Consider the following 17,016-nt stretch of genomic DNA (forward strand, 5'->3'; position numbering starts at 1 on the left):
CCATTAGTCTGATGCCACTCGTGAGGGAGTGCGGGCAGTTCGTGGAGTAGCAGGGACCCCAGGCACAGTACCTTGGAAAACAATGAGGAAACAAAGATGTTGCACGGAGTCAGGGAGGTTAGGTGTCGCTGGAGCCAGTGCGGCGTCGGTTCCTTACTGCTACCGGGTAGGTGAGGCATTGGTTCCTTACTGCCAGGCAGGGGAGGTCAACCATTGGTTGCTTACAGTTGCAGGGAAGGTGATGCGACATCAGTGGCAAGGCGATGGTCCCTTTCAACCCAGTGGGGTCAATGAATCCAGCAGGTCATGATGCAAGGTGTCGACAATGCGGTGTCATGATCACACCATGGGGGCACAGGTGTTGCGGTGGAGTCAGGCATCATGGACGCCAGTGACACAGCATTCGGGACTTACACTGCAGCAGGACTTCAGAGGCGCTGCAGCGGCATCAGGCCAGTGTTGCAGGTCACAGTTGTTGCACTCAGCGGGGACCACAGTTCCGGTGCAGGTGGCAGCTCAGAGTCAGAGAGCGGGCCGGTTCCAAAGTTGCTCCGGAATTGATGTGCTTATATTCTTCTGACTTGCAACAGAGCTCACTTCCAAAGGCACAGGAACTGGATTTGGCACCACTTGGTGAGTCAGGACCCTCAGCAAGAGAGCCCAGGCACTGGTAGGGGAAGTATTTGATGGCCCTGAGACTTATTTAACAAGAGGCAAGCTCAGTTCAAGCCTTGGAGAACCTTGTAAAGCAGGATGAAGAGTGCTTTCACTCCTGAGACAGAAGCAGCAAGCAGCAGGCCCACACAACAAAGCAACAGGCAGAGTGTCAGTCCATCCTACAGCATTCAGCTCTTCTTCCTGGCAGAATACCTTCAGTCCAGAAGTGTTCTAAATAGGTGGTGTCAGAGGTCCAGTACTTATACCCATTTCTGTCTTTGAAGTAGGCAAACTTCAAAGAGAAGTCTTTGTAGTGCACAAGACCCTGCCTTTCCCTACACTAGCCTCAGACACACTCCAGGGTGGTTGAAGACTGCTTTGTGTGAGGACAGGCACAGCCTTATTCAGGTGCAAGTGTCAGCTCCTCCCACCACTCTAGCGCAGGAAGACCCACCAGCCTGGTGATTGGCCATCAGGATAGACACAGGAGACCTCAGCTCCCTTTGTGTCACTGTCTAGAGTGAATGCACAAACAGACCAACTGTCATCCCAACCCAGACATTTATTCAGCAGACAGGCAAAGGCACAGAATGGTTAAGCAAGAAAATGCCCACTTCCTAAAAGTGGCATTTTCAAACTTACAATTCAAAAACCAACTTCACCAAAAGATGTATTTTTAAATTGTGAGTTCAGAGATCCCAAATTCCACATCTCTACCTGCACCCAATGGGAAATTACACTTGAAATATATTACCCTATGGGAGAGATAGGCCTTGCAATAGTGAAAATCGAAATTAGCACTGCTTCACTATCAGGACATGTAAAATACACCATTACATGTCTTGCCTTTTAAATACCCTGCCCTTGGTGCTATCTTGAGCCTACCTTAGGTTTAACCTACAGGTAATAAAAGGGAAAGTTTGGGCCTGGCAAGTGGGTGCACTTGCCAGGTTGAAATGGCAGCTTTAAAACTGCACTCACAGATGCTGCAATAGGAGACCCGAGCCATGTTTAAATGGCTGCTGAGTAGGTGGCAAAAGCAGTGCTGCAGGCCCATTGGTAGCATTTATAGGACCTAGGTACACAAAGTGCACTTTCCTAGGGACTTAATCATAAATCAAATGTCAATTATGGATAAACCAATCACCAGTACAATTTGCACAGGGAGCACTTGCACTTTAGCACTGCATGTATACATTACATAGCACAAACACCTCATTCAATAGTGCAATTGAATACCAAAATATCAAACTAACAGTATATTACACCGGGTGTAGAGATTCACTCGAAAACTAACCTGTCCCCCAAGGCCACTGCTTCATTTTCTTTGGCTATTTCGGATAATTTGGTTAGCTGGTTGAATTCTTGCTCTTTGCTTTCAAGCAAAGCTCTCTTTTCCTCTAGCTCCTTCATTACTTCTTCCTTCTCCTCCAGTGTCTTTTTAGTTTTGATCTCGGTCTGTCTGATGCCGTTAATCAACTCTTGGCACTGCTCCTCCAAAGCCAATTTTTTCTTCTCTGTGTCCCTATGAGGTAAAAATAAAATATCACAAGCTTTTCAAACTGTGAACAATAGATAATAAAGCATAAGCATGCAGAGATATTAATCTTTTAAGTGTTTGACATGTGTCCATTCCCCAATGCTTCCAGGAGGATACAAAGAACAATTCTAACCTAAATTGACCACAGGACTAGAATAAAAGTATTGAAATCATTCTGTAGGAGAAAAAAAAAAAAAAGTGAATCTCAAATGTTGGGTATTTTATTGGGATTTAAGGTCTTGTCTGTACAAATAAACACCAGGTTAGCATTTTGACTTTATTTAGAAGTAATATTTAGTATGCTTTAAATACCATTAAGTACTGGTTTGACAATTCTCCTGTGCAATTTCACAGGGCCTATAAAACATACCCCCTTCCTTAGGCCAGTGCCATTTTTGATTTGTTTGTATTGGAGTAGGAAGACAATGGTGTTGCAATGGATTAAAATTATACAGGTACGATGGGACGAAATGAAAGAACGATTTTGATTCAGACTAGGGACTTTTTGTTCTCCCCTGTTGGATCTTTTTATACAATTGTTTAATCTATTATTGAACAGAAAGAACCTACATACAGTGAGTGTAAGGAAATGCCTCCTTGGCATGGTTACCCACTGACTTTCTGCCTTTGCTGATCCCAGGTTATGATTTGAAAGTGTGCTGAGGCCTGCTAACCAGGCCCCAGCACCAGTGTTCTTTCCCTAACCCGTACCTTTGTTTCCACAATTGGCACACCCTGGCATCCAGGTAAGTCCCTTGTAACTGGTACCCCTGGTAGCAAGGGCCCTGATGCCAGGGAAGGTCTCTAAGGACTGCAGCATGTCTTATGCCACCCTGGGGACCCCTCACTCAGCACAGACACACTGCATGCCAGTTTGTGTGTGCTGGTGGGGAGAAAATGACTAAGTCGACATGGCACTCCCCTCAGGGTGCCATGCCAACCTCAAACAGCCTATGGCATAGATAAGTCACCCCTCTAGCAGGCCTTACAGCCCTAAGGCAGGGTGCACTATACCATAGGTGAGGGCATGGGTGCATGAGCACTATGCCCCTACAGTGTCTAAGCAAAACCTTAGACATTGTAAGTGCAGGGTAGCCATAAGAGTATATGGTCTGGGAGTCTGTCATACACAAACTCCACAGCACCATAATGGCTACACTGAAAACTGGGAAGTTTGGTATCAAACTTCTCAGCACAATAAATGCACACTGATGCCAGTATACATTTTATTGTGAAATAAACCCCTGAGGGCATCTTAGAGATGCCTCCTGAAAACATACCCGACTTCCAGTGTGGGCTGACTAGTTTAACCAGCCTGCCACACACCAGACATGTTGCTGGCCACATGGGGAGAGTGCCTTTGTCACTCTGTGGCTAGTAACAAAGCCTGTACTGGGTGGAGGTGCTTCTCACCTCCCCTGCAGGAACTGTAACACCTGGCGGTGAGCCTCAAAGGCTCACCCCCTTTGTTACAGCGCCCCAGGGCACTCCAACTAGTGGAGATGCCCGCCACCAAGGCCGGAGGAGATAATGAGAAAAACAAGGAGGAGTCACTGGCCAGTCAGGACAACCCCTAAGGTGACTTGCAGATGGAGGATTCCCCCAATAGGATTAGGGATGTGCCCCCTTCCCCTCAGGGAGGAGGCACAAAGAGGATGTAGGCACCCTCAGGGCTAGCAGCCATTGGCTACTAACCCCCCAGACCTAAACACACCCCTAAATTTAGTATTTAGGGGCTCCCAGAACCTAGCAAGATAGAGTCCTGCAACCTGAAGACGAAGGACTGCTGACCTGGAAGCCCTGCAGAGAAGACGGAGATATCAACTGCTTTGGCCCCAACTCTACCAGCCTGTCGCCCCACTTCAAGAAAAACTGCACCAGCGACGCGTCCCCCAGGGTCCAGCGACCTCTGAAGCCTCAGAGGACTACCCTGCATCTAAAAGGACCAAGAACTCCTGAGGACAGCGGCTCTGTTCCAAAGAAGAAACAACTTTGCAACAAAGAAACAACTTTAAAAGGACTCCACGTTTCCCGCCGGAAGCGTGGGACTTTGCACTCTGCACCCGACGCACCCGGCTCGACCTGCGGAGAAACAACACTACAGGAAGAACTCCCCGGCGACTGCGACCCTGTGAGTAGCTAGAGTTGACCCCTCTTGAGCCCCCTCAGTGACGCCCGCAGAGGGAATCCAGAGGCTCCCCCTGACCGTGACTGCCTGCTTCTAAGAACCCGACGCCTGGTAAAGACACTGCACCCGCAGCCCCCAGGACCTGAAGAATCCGACCTCCAGTGCAGAAGCGACCCCCAGGGGGCCCTCTCCCTTACCCAGGTGGTGGCTACCCCAAGGAGCCCCCCCCCCCGCCTGCCTGTTTCATTGAAGAGACCCCTGGGTCTCCCATTGAACTCCATTGCAAACCCAACGCCTGTTTGCACTCAGCACCCGGCCGCCCCGTGCCGCTGAGGGTGTACTTTTTGTGCTGACTTGTGTCCTCCCCGGTGCCCTACAAAACCCCCCTGGTCTGCCCTCCGAAGACGCGGGTACCTACCTGCTGGCAGACTGGAACCGGGGCACCCCCTTCTCCATTGAAGCCTATGCGTTTTGGGCACCACTTTGACCTCTGCACCTGACTGGCCTGAGCTGCTGGTGAGGTAACTTTGGGGTTGCCCTGAACCCCCAACGGTGGGCTACCTTGGACCCAACTTTGAACCCTGTAGGTGGTTTACTTACCTGCAAAACTAAAACACTTACCTCCCCCAGGAACTGTTGAAAATTGCACTGTCTAGTTTTAAAATAGCTTATTGCCATTTTTGTGAAAAACGTACATGCTATTTTGCTGATTCAACGTTCCTAAGTTACCTAAGTGAAATACCTTTCATTTGAAGTATTACTTGTAAATCTTGAACCTGTGGTTCCTGTGGTTCTTAAAATAAACTAAGAAAATACATTTTTCTATTCAAAAACCTATTGGCCTGGAATTGTCTTTGAGTGTGTGTTCCTCATTTATTGCCTGTATGTGTACAACAAATGCTTAACACTACCCTCTGATAAGCTTACTGCTGGACCACACTACCACAAAATAGAGCATTCGAATTATCTCTTTTTGCCACTATCTTACCTCTAAGGGGAATCCTTGGACTGTGCATTCTATTTCTTACTTTGAAATAGTACATACAGAGCCAACTTCCTACACATATTTCATGCATTGTGTTTCTATGCAGTATGTTAACCTTTTGCATTGCAGAACTTTCACCTTGAAAAGTCATTAATGCTGTTTGTAATTCATTGTTCATTTGCAAGGCTTGTTTGCAGGATTACAGGAGGTGGTCCTTTATTCTAAGACTTTCTAGAAGCCTTTCTTGCAGCACGGATGGGTATGGCTTGTGGACGGGGCTTAGCTCTATATAAAGGAGCCAGCCCAGCTCCACGTGATCACTATTAAGAGGATCCGGTGCAGAGCAACAGCATTTTCCAGAGCTCCTGTCCCAGAGGCCTAACCAGTCATTTCCAGGCCAGCTCTTGCTAATTTGGTGATCTTCAGGCAGGGCAGTAAGGTGGAGGTCGGGTTACTTCCCCGACTCTGTTTTCCAGTAACATTAGAGTTTTGGGCCTAAACTTGAAATCGCGTGTTCGCGGTCATTTCATGGCATTGGCATTGTGAATTCTGAATCGGCGACTGTGTGCGCGATTCCTTTCAGGCATTTACTTCTTGCCATTCAGATCGGCAGTGTGAGCGATCATTTCATGGCATTGGCATTGTGAATTCCGAATCGGCAACAGGGTGCGCGATTCCTTCTAGACATTTGTTTCTTGGCATTCAGAGCGGCAGTGCACGCAATCATTTCATGGCATTTACATTATAATTTCCAAATCGGCAACAGTGTGCGCGATTCCTTCCAGGCATTTACTTCGTGGCATTCAGATCGGCAGTGTGCGCGATCATTTCATGACATTTGTATCATGAATTCTGAATCAGCATCAGAGTGCGCGATTCTTTGCCCTGCATTTAAATCTTGAATCATATATCGGCGTTGTGCGCGATCATTTCATTGCATGATAATCTAAATGTTCCAATCGGCAACAGAGTGCGTGATTCTTTCCTGATTAACTTTTGAAATACAGATCGGCAGAATGCGCAATCATTTCTAGACATTGAATCTTAGATGAGCGGTTTGATTAAAGAGCATAATATTCCCTGAACATTTAAGTCTTGAAACTCTTAATCAGAAAGTGACGTAGAAGTGTTGTTCATGGTATTTGTACAGTTCATTCATGTAGAGAAAAAAACCATGTGCTCTTTGATTCTTGCTACAATGCAGAGAGTGTTCTAAGCAGTATTTTGGATAGAGTTTATTGTTCAAAACAGAACATGCTAATTCTAGAATGTTCATGTGAAAACCCTGCATAACCTTTTCTTGATTTCCAGGTACCTAGATTCTTGAGGCCTAGTTATAGTGAAGCCTTAGGCCATTCATGTTTTCAGCATAAGTGTTTTATTTGGAACAAATCTTATTGAAAGTCACTGTGATTAATCTTGCAAATGTGGCGTTTAACTCTTCCTTCCACAGGTCTCCTTCCCTGCTGTTCCCAACCCAAAACCCATTCCCCCACTTGGCCATTCTTTAACTCTGTGCTATATAACTAGTGGAGTTTGGAGCTGCCAAGAGGTGGACATGTTGGGAACATGCGCAAGCCCGAGGATCTGTTCTCCTTGACAGCCGTCCCCTGTTTTCAACATGTCCCCTGCTGTTTTGGTGGGACGTGTTTTTCCCCATGGTGTTTCGGGGGGAGGGGCGATCGTCGATATGCCGTGACCACCAGGTCGTCGTCAAAGTGGCTCACTCCTCTACCATGGGTATGTTGAAGGAATAGCTCTGCCCCACAGTTCCTCTGAGGTATTGAAGGGAGCTCCCCGGGTTCTTGAAGTGTGTGAGTTGGAAACCCACACGGGAGTGTTAGTTAATATGCATCAGGACCATTTCAGCAAGGCAGAGCGGCAAACAAATGACTGCGAGTGTTTAAGTTCGCATATCCTCCGTATTGCCTCAGTCACTACAGTGTCCCACTCATTATGAGGGATCTCTGGGTGAGGCAACACTCTCACCTACGGGCACCAACATCTCACTTTGAATGGTCATACAACCTCTCTCAGTATACCAGACACTCTCAATGTACTCACCTCTGCTACAGCGTCTCACTGCTGTCTCTCACCATATTCTTCAACAAGGGCACTAGTCGCCTCTCAGGCCTCACGTTGTGTATGTGGCTTCTATGAATCACTGCTGCTGAAAGCGGCGAGGCGCGTCGCACTCTGGATCTGTAGTTCTCAAAGGGGGTGCCGATGGGTGCGCACTAACCTTCCGAGGGGCGCAGCCCGTGCACACCAGGCAACACTGCCTGCAGCGCCTCTGACGGTCCGCCTCGAATCTGCCGGCAGTCGGGCCCGCGGCACTACTCCTCCACATGCAGGCAGCCAAAAGTGGGGGCTGTGGCTAGAGGGGCGGGCATCTCCACTAGCTGGGATGCCCTGTGGCGCTGTAACAAAGGGGGTGAGCCTTTGAGGCTCACCACCAGGTGTTACAGTTCCTGCAGGGGGAGGTGAGAAGCACCTCCACCCAGTACAGGCTTTGTTCCTGGCCACAGAGTGACAAAGGCACTCTCCCCATGTGGCCAGCAACATGTCTAGTGTGTGGCAGGCTGGTAAAACTAGTCAGCCCACACTGGAAGTCGGTTATGTTTTCAGGGGGCATCTCCAAGATGCCCTCTGGGTGTATTTCACAATAAAATGTACACTGGCATCAGTGTACATTTATTGTGCTGAGCAGTTTGATACCAAACTTCCCAGTTTTCAGTGTAGCCATTATGGTGCTGTGGAGTTCGTGTTTGACAGACTCCCAGACCATATACTCTTATGGCTATCCTGCACTTACAATGTCTAAGGTTTTGCTTAGACACTGTAGGGGCATAGTGCTCATGCAACGATGCCCTCACCTGTGGTATAGTGCACCCTGCCTTAGGGCTGTAAGGCCTGCTAGAGGGGCGACTTACCTATGCCACAGGCAGTGTGAGGTTGGCATGGCACCCTGAGGAGAGTGCCAGGTCGACAGTCATTTTCTCCCCACCAGCACACACAAGCTGGCAAGCAGTGTGTCTGTGCTGAGTAAGGGGTCCCCAGGGTGGCATAAGACATGCTGCAGCCCTTAGAGACCTTCCCTGTCATCAGGGCCCTTGGTACCAGGGGTACCAGTTACAAGGGACTTACTTGGATGCCAGGGTGTGCCAATTGTGGAGACAAAGGTACGGGTTAGGGAAAGAACACTGGTGCTGGGGCCTTGTTAGCAGCACACTTTCAAATCATAACTTGGCATTAGCAAAGGCAAAAAGTCAGGGGGTAACCATGCCAAGGAGGCATTTCCTTACAATATGCCACTGCATAAGGACGGGGTTTTTGCATTGACGTTGCCCGTAGAGCGCACACTGTCCTGATGTTGACAACGGTCCCACATCGGACCCTCCGCCACAAGTGGATCACTTTTGACACCTTGAATCCACACTTAATAGCCACTTCGAGAAATTTGAGAACATCCTACATGCTATACTGGACACCAATACCAAACTGACTCAGTATACCTAGAGGTGAACTCATTAAGAGCAGACCATCAAAATTTGTCGGATAGTGTCACACAAACTCTGCCACTGACTCTTCATGCCATGCAAACAAAAATAACGACCATGCAAGAAGAAATATCTGCTTTACACCACAGTGCGGAAGATGTGGAGGGACGCTCGCTACATTCAGTTTATTGGCTTCCCCGACCATTCAGAGCTTCCCTGTGGCGAACCTTTCCTGGAGAAGTGGCTCCTGCATACTGTGCTGAAAGATAAGACACCTCCCTTGTTTTCAGTGGAAAGAGCCCACTGCATCCCGGGACACCATCCCAAAGCAGGAGCACCACCACGCCCTCTCATCGCCCACCCATTGAATTTCCACGACTGTGATCTAATCCTTCAATTGTTCCACACTAAGGGTCCCTGGCACTGCGACAACGCCAAGATCTCTGCCTACCCAGACTACCATGGAAGTGCAGTGCAGACGTAGCTCTTATACGAAAGTTAAACAACGGTTGTGTGAATTGCAGATCATCATCATCATCATCAACTTTATTTCGGTAAGTAAAAACATACCATAAAAGTACAATACAAGCATCATAAATTGCTAATTTTTTTAAATTGGTAGAACACTAAAAATATAAACGCAGTAAAAATATAGAAGAGATAATAGGGAGTTAAAATTCGAGCAAAATGATCACAATATATGTCTCCTAAATTTAGAGTGTACCACACAACAAGGACCCTATTCCCTATGCCCGTAGGTGTTCAATAATGCAATAAAACGGTGTCTTAAAATTAAAAATTAAATACTAAAATCAGACATCAAAAAGTCAATTAAAGTGCATACATAGATCTAAAAATTAGCTACCCAGTCATATACTTTAAAATTGCTAGTCTAAGGCGCCAGATTGATTCGAGGAATTTTGCCACTGGTAAAACTACCTCGGCAGATGGATCAGATTTAAAAATTCTCTCAGCGTACAAATGAGACCTGGCGCCTATAGATTTGCAGAGCGGGATAATCCAACAAGCTCTTTGTCTGTGATATGCATGACAATAAAAGAGAACATGTGAGATAGGACTCTTCACGTTGGCAGCCCATCGGGCAGAGCTTGGAACTATTAGTGGAACAGTGCCAATTGTACGTTAGAGAACACAGAGGGAGGGACCCTATTCTGAATCTAACAAAAAGAGCTCGCGCGAATGGAGATAATGCTATATCCATATAAGGCTCAAATTCATAGTGGCATTTGAGTAATAAATAATTATCAGACATGGACAGCGGAACGATCTTAGTGAATTGCACAATCTGAGCGTTGTGCCAGAAAGCATCCTTCAATAGCTGCACAGCATTTTTAGGAATGGAAATAGGGTCCACCCAATAGGACCCAAAACCTAGATGGAATAAGGATTCTTTGACATAGGTACACCATTTCGTTTTACTAACAGTGTTGCTGCCCACCAATTTGAGAAGCCCACAACGAAATGGAGAAAGGGCATCTGTTATCCAGAGCCGGATCCAATATAGCAAGGGCCTTAAAGCAGCACTCTGCGAAATAGAAAAAAGATTTAAACCCATACGGATGGGCAGAGATGGAGTGCTAGAAGGAACTTTTAACGAGGATTTTAAAAATTTATTTTCCGCCCTTTCCAAATCCACCAGGTTACAATGGCCCCAAAGTTCAGCACCATATAAAGCCCCCCGGAAATTGCAGATCAAATATGCTCTCCTCTTTCCAGCAAAGCTTAAAGTAATTGACAAAGAAAAGACACACGTTTTTCAAACATCAGAGGATGTGTGGACCTGGCTGTACACCAAGGGCCTCGCTGCGACACTTGGGACAAAGGAGGAAGCAGATATGTGGGTGACACCTAAACCTCGCAGAAAGACCCCAGGGTCCCGTCCTGATCGTGATCAAGCAGCTGTGGAGCAGGCCCGAGCTGTTGAGGCAGTGGCACAGCTTCAAACCAATTTTTCTCTGGTCTTTGCTTGGACATTTTAAGAACATTCGGATCCAAGACTTGTGAATCAGAGGCCTCTTCGGTCTGCAGCACTGGGGTCCCCCCAAGTCGCACCCAGCTCTGTAGATGATATGATCTGATTTTGCGCTTCCCATATGTCATAAAATGCTCATCCACTGCTACTGCTTCCCCTGTGTACCTTTTTGCTGCAGACAGGGCTTATCAGTTAATATTGATTTTCGGGACCTCTCCATACTAGAATCCGGGCCCAAGCACAGTGCCCTGGAATGCACTTGCAAGTCACACCTCCACGCTTTGCCTATTTGGCACGTTATTCACTAAGTTATCATTGCAAACATTATTTTGCAAATAGTTATCTTTCCTGGGTGGCCTATTACGCGGTTTCGGCCCTGGGGGGATTGTTAATACAGTTGGGGTGCTTTTTAATTTTTATACTTGTTCTACACTGTTCTGCACTGTATTCTTGTATACAGAGTTGTTACCTTACACGTGGAACACTAACATAATGGATGACTATGAGAGGGATCTCTTGTGCGGGAAGGGGGGGCCACAAGGGTCGGGGTGCAACCGGTAGCCCAATAAGTAACTCTTTCAATTACTGCATTGGTCATGATACCTAACACACTATCATCGGAGAATACCCCGCAATATAGAATTTTGACATGGAATGTGTGGGGCATGGCATCCCTTATTAAACGCCATAGGGTGTAGTCATAACTTAAATGCTGGCAGGATCACATTGCAGTGCTCCAGGAGACACACCTTACGGCCATGGAGCTAGATCGATTACGGTGTAGGTGGCGAGAACAAACGTATGGCACTACATTCGCCTACACCAGAGGGGTTCTCATCTGGGTGGCTCCACGAGTCCCCTTCGCACAAACTACTCAAAAGATAGACACGGAAGGCTGTTATGTTATTCTGGAGGGTCGACTGGATGGGACCCCTCCCTATCTAGCGGCAATATATGCACCTAATGCTGCTCAAAAACACTTTCTAGACTCTCTACCACATGTGCTCTTCGGAGGCCCTCTAATTCCAGCGATATGGGGGGGAGACTTCAATTGCGCCCTGGATCTGCATTTAGATCGCTCCCATCCCCTGCTGTCTTCTGCCACAAGCAGGCGCATCTCCCACCACTTCCGAAGATGGTGCACCCATATGGGCCTTTGTGATGTATGGCGCCTAGGCCATCCGCAAGACCGTGAGTATTCATTCTACTCACCCGTCCACGACCTGCATACCAGGATTGACATCCTTTTTGGCACCACCCACACTGGCCCTCTTTTGAATCGGACGGAGTATCTAGCACAAATGCACTCAGACCATAATCCGCTGGTGGCAACTATTTCGGGGCACACTACGACCCTTCATCCCCAACAGGCGCCTCCAATTGGAGGCTCTTTTTGACCCCTAGTCCAAGACGCACTATCGCAACGCATCCGACACGTCTTTGAAACAAATGCTGGTTCATCTTCCTTTTGTGCCATGGAGTGGGAGGCCCATAAGGTGGTGATCCAGGATCAATGAATGGCGACCACCTGGGGGGTTCGGCGACAGCTGCTGCGTGACCTCGCTGAGGTAGAACGGGATCTGCAAACAGAAGTACAGGTTGGGGGGCGAATTGTATCGCCCTCACGACTTCGTCAGTATTGTCTCTGCCGTAGCGAAGCGGAATCCACCTTGGGTTATCATGACTTTCGGGCACTGATGGCTCTACAACATGCTCATGGAGATCGCTCAGGCAGATTGCTTGCCTGGCTCCTCCGAGGAGAACACCGTAGTGCCCCGGCTATGGAGATTGGACTAGCTGATGGCACTATAGTTACTTCGCAGATGACCATTAATGATGTATTCCGGGATTACTATCAAAAGCATTATGAGAAACCTGCTGCCCCAAATTTTAGTTGTGTGCAGGAATTTATATGCGGGGTATCCCTTCCCAGGCTCTCCAATACTCAACAGGATATTATTGAGGAACCCATTCAGCTCGATGAGATCAAGGAAGCCATTTTGCAAATTGCTCGTAACAAATCACTGGGCGCAGATGGCCTACCAATCAAATATTACGCCACTTACTCCATTGCTATTACACCGCGACTCTTGGAGGTATTTCCACCCAGAATCCCCACACGAAGCCTTAATAGTGATGCTGCCTAAACCAGGGCGAGATCCATTAGATGTCATGTCATACTATTCCCTATCTTTACTAAATTTGGACTGCTAGATATTGGGGAAGATCCTGGCAAACCGATTACTTCCTGTAATGCAGACATTAGTCCATCATGACCAATCAGGCTTCAATCAGTGCTGAAGTACTTTTATCAACATACAGCGCTTATTACATATCATTCATAACACCTCAGCTGATGACCTCCACCGGGTGGCAGTCTCCTTAGACATAGAAAAAGCCTTTGACACCCTGGGATGGGATTTCCTCTTTGAGAGTCTTGAAGCCATGGGATTCGGACCACGACTTCTGAGATGGATCAACACGTTGTATACGGAACCGCTAGCCAAGGTAAAGACGGGTCAGGTGATTTCTAATTGTTCTGTTATACAGAGGGGGACGTGTCAGGGTTGCCCACTCTCACCGCTTCTCTTTGCCTTGGCTGTGGAACCCCTTGACTGTTATCTGCGTGGCTGCGCTGAGCTCTGATGTATACCGGACTTGAGTTGGTAAAACGTTGTGTTTCTCTACACAGATGACACTCATTTATCTCAAGGATGAAAGAACCACACTTCAGGAGCTTGAACAGCTCCTGTAGACCTTCAGAGAGGCCTCGGTCTCCAGGTTAATTGGCCCAAGTCATGTGTGTTTCCGTTGGCCCCATGCTCTCCAGCCAACAGAGGGATCACAGCAGACTCACACTTGCAGTGGAATTATGACTCCTTCAAGTACTTAGAAGTCAATGTTTATCATACGATGTGTGATCTTCTTGATGGTAATTTACCCAAAGCAGTTGCAATTTCTGAAATTCCCTCACTTTCTGGCGTTCTTTGCCACTGTTGCCGATCACCCATGTGGCGATATCCAAGATGTTAATCGTACCCAGATTGCTTTATTTATTTTCAGCATTACCCGTAGTGGTGTCATGAGTCTTTTTTAAGACGATTGATTGCTTGCTCCTTGACTTGATCTGGGAGATGGATGCCATAGGGTAGCCCTATGCAAACTCTAGAGACCAATGACAGAGGGTGGGCACAGTGGCCCAGATTCCGATCTATATTATGCAGCTGCGCAACTGCAATTGCCGATGACCTAGTTATTCTCGCCAACATGCCCGGAGTTGCTCATTATACAAGCCAGACTGGGGACTGTTGTGGTGTACACTCGGTTAACAGATTCTAGTCGCCCTAGTAGATCAATGACGTAGCTAATGAAGGTAGCACACACATGCTGCCACCGCTTCGTACACCTTAAAGGCCCACACATCACAGATTCACCGGAGATTTCCATTTGGGATATACCCAGGATAACACATAAAACACGAGCTACTGACCGTGACCAATGGACTGAAAAAGGGATTACCCAACTGGGAAATTTATTCTTGGAAGGCACACTTATGTTGTTTCAGGACATCATCACTGGATACGGTATTGTCCCTGGACAATTCTTCACTTACTATGTTACATTGCAAATCATGCGTGGCCTCTGAGGAATGGTGGACACAGAGCCGCCCATATCCCATGGACTACACACTATCTTGCTGACCAAAGGCACACACCACGCCATTACCACTTTATATACCGTGCTACATACACCTGAAGCCAACCTTATGCAGAGTGCCTGCGAGAAGAGGAACATAGTGTTGCCACAATCACTAACTGATGTGGAATGGAATGGGGCCTTGCAGACTGTAAAGGGGATGTCACAAAATGTTAGATTCAGATTTACACAATTTAATTATAGATATCACGCTTATCTAGACCCCCATTGCATCCAACGCATGTATCCCGCACACTACCCGGGTTTCCCATGCTATACCCTACCCTTGGAAGGATTTTATCACATGGTGTGGGACTGTCTGGTTTTACAAGCGACCTAGAGCACAGTTATTGCAATGGTATCAGACCTGACCACACATCCCCTCTCCGTAACACCTACCTCTTGTCTCTTGAGCCTTTTGCCCTGAAAGAAAGGTGAAAAATACCTACACAGATTTATTGATTTAGCTTTCGTACCATTTAAGCGTAGGATAGCTATGGCATGGAAATCCCCAGCCCCTCCGACCATATCCCAATGGTTAAAATACCTGTAAACTTGGGCCAAAGCAGAATCACATCATATTAGTTGGCTCCAAGCTTGTGGAATTACTTGTAAAGGTGGGGAATGATGGAACCCTCTGGTACTCAACGTGGAGGCCAAAAATGATTTACATCCCCCCTGAGAAGTAAGTTGCATACAGAAACATGTATTGCTACACTCCCCTTATGTACCAAAAACGACTACACTCAACATTTCCCCCAAGAACCCTTGCTCCTAGACACTTCCTCCTGCACTACTAATTTCTACTAAATTCTTACTAATTGAGATTTCTTCCCAATGCAACATATATAGTCCAACAAATGTAATGTCATTTTATTCACATGATGGTTATGTTTGATGATTAGAAAAATGTTTACAGGCTCATGTCAAGATACGCTCTTTGGTAGAACTCCAACTAGACAATGCCCAATTATATGTAAATAGATACTGTCTGTAATGATGGTAATTCGACCAGTGAACCAATCTACTGTAATGTCTTAATTAACACTAAAAAAAAATCAATAAATAAACATGAAACAAATTAGCCTAGCTCGGGGTTTGAAGATACTTGCCAGAAGAGAATTTATGATCCAGTTAATTAATGCAAAACATGTTCCACCACATGCCCTATGTGCACAACATTAGGTTTTCTGCCATCCTGATGTCACTATCTTGGCACCTACTAAATAGTATAGAAATACCACTGTCGCTGGTGAGTATATCTTGGTGCAGGACACAGATGGAAACAATTAAATATTGGCCCACGAATGCCTTTTTTTAAGTCTGGATAGAGGAGGTGCATTATAAGCAAAAATTTAATTGGTAAAATGTAATTCATATATTGTGTAAATGCAGTCAAATGATTACACATTTAGATTAGCACCTTCTCTGCAGGTGCAAACTTGTTTGAGGCAGTCCTCTCATAACTGTACTATATGACCAAGACATACATAGTTAACAACCACTTTGCAAAGCTCCAGCTGTGTCCAGTGAAATATATTTTTCTTTAACACTTTCCTGGATATCTTATCCCTTTCCCTCAATCCCACAAATGCTGTATGGATTTCTGAAGCTTCTCTGCTCTCAGGTTCACAGAATTATTATCCATACGTTTGTCAAGCAACTCATTGCATAGTCTGCTCCATAAAATCCGAATGCACACAGAATAAATGTATTCTTTGCTTCTTTATTAACTGCCCTGCCCTAAATTTTAGGAGTCACGTCAGGAAAAGGAGAATCCTCTGACCGCTGCACTGCAGTGCTTCATTAGCATATACCAATGAAGAGTTGTAACGAAACTGGAGGGCAAACCCCTGCAAAGAACATGGAGGGGCCCCCACTCCGCACTCATTTGCGAGCTCTCAAGCCAGGTCGCCGTGTTGAGGGGGGCCCCCCTGGAGCTCTGGGGCCCCCAGCACCGCGGGGGCTGCAAGAACCTTTGTTATGCCAATACGAAGACCACTATCCTTCATAGCCATCAACTTAAAGATGAGGGAATGCTCTAAAGACACTTTCTGAGTTTTGTGCTACATCTTTTTTGACCGGTTACATTTGTCCATATGGAGACGAGCCTCCTTGAAACTCAGTTAGAATTAATAAAGCAATAGGATGTAATAAAAAAAATAAAAAAAAGATTCGTTCATTGCCCTCGTCTCTCTCCAACCTGAATTTTTAATAGGATTAATTTCTAATATTTTTTAGGATTCTGAGAGCTTCCTATCTGAGTTTTACCAACAATTTTGCTGTGCCCTCTGGATGGCTCATTTTCACTTCAAGCTCTGTAACTTGCATCTTTAACTGGACTTCCTTCTACTGAATTCAAGGATAAATCAATCCCTAAAAGTTTTTTTATGAAGCGCTCTACTCACCAGTGAGGGTCTGTGCAGGGTGGAGAACCATCTAACGTATCTCAAAAGTCCAAGAAGCCCTGTGCACTGGCAACATGATAGAGTACCAGCTGTGAAAGATACACCCTGT

General features: G+C 46.5%; 1 protein-coding gene across 1 annotated transcript in view; it reads right to left on the reverse strand.

Moving 5' to 3' along the window:
• The window catches only part of CCDC146 (coiled-coil domain containing 146), an 897,036-nt gene that overhangs the window by 452,825 nt on the left and 427,195 nt on the right, over window positions 1-17,016 (reverse strand). The window contains exon 8 of the mRNA XM_069229681.1: window positions 1,955-2,182. Coding sequence (XP_069085782.1) covers window positions 1,955-2,182 — 228 coding nt within the window. The remainder of the gene's footprint in view (window positions 1-1,954; window positions 2,183-17,016) is intronic.

This window comes from Pleurodeles waltl, chromosome 4_1, assembly GCF_031143425.1.
Source record: "Pleurodeles waltl isolate 20211129_DDA chromosome 4_1, aPleWal1.hap1.20221129, whole genome shotgun sequence".
NCBI classification, from domain to species: Eukaryota; Metazoa; Chordata; class Amphibia; order Caudata; family Salamandridae; genus Pleurodeles; species Pleurodeles waltl.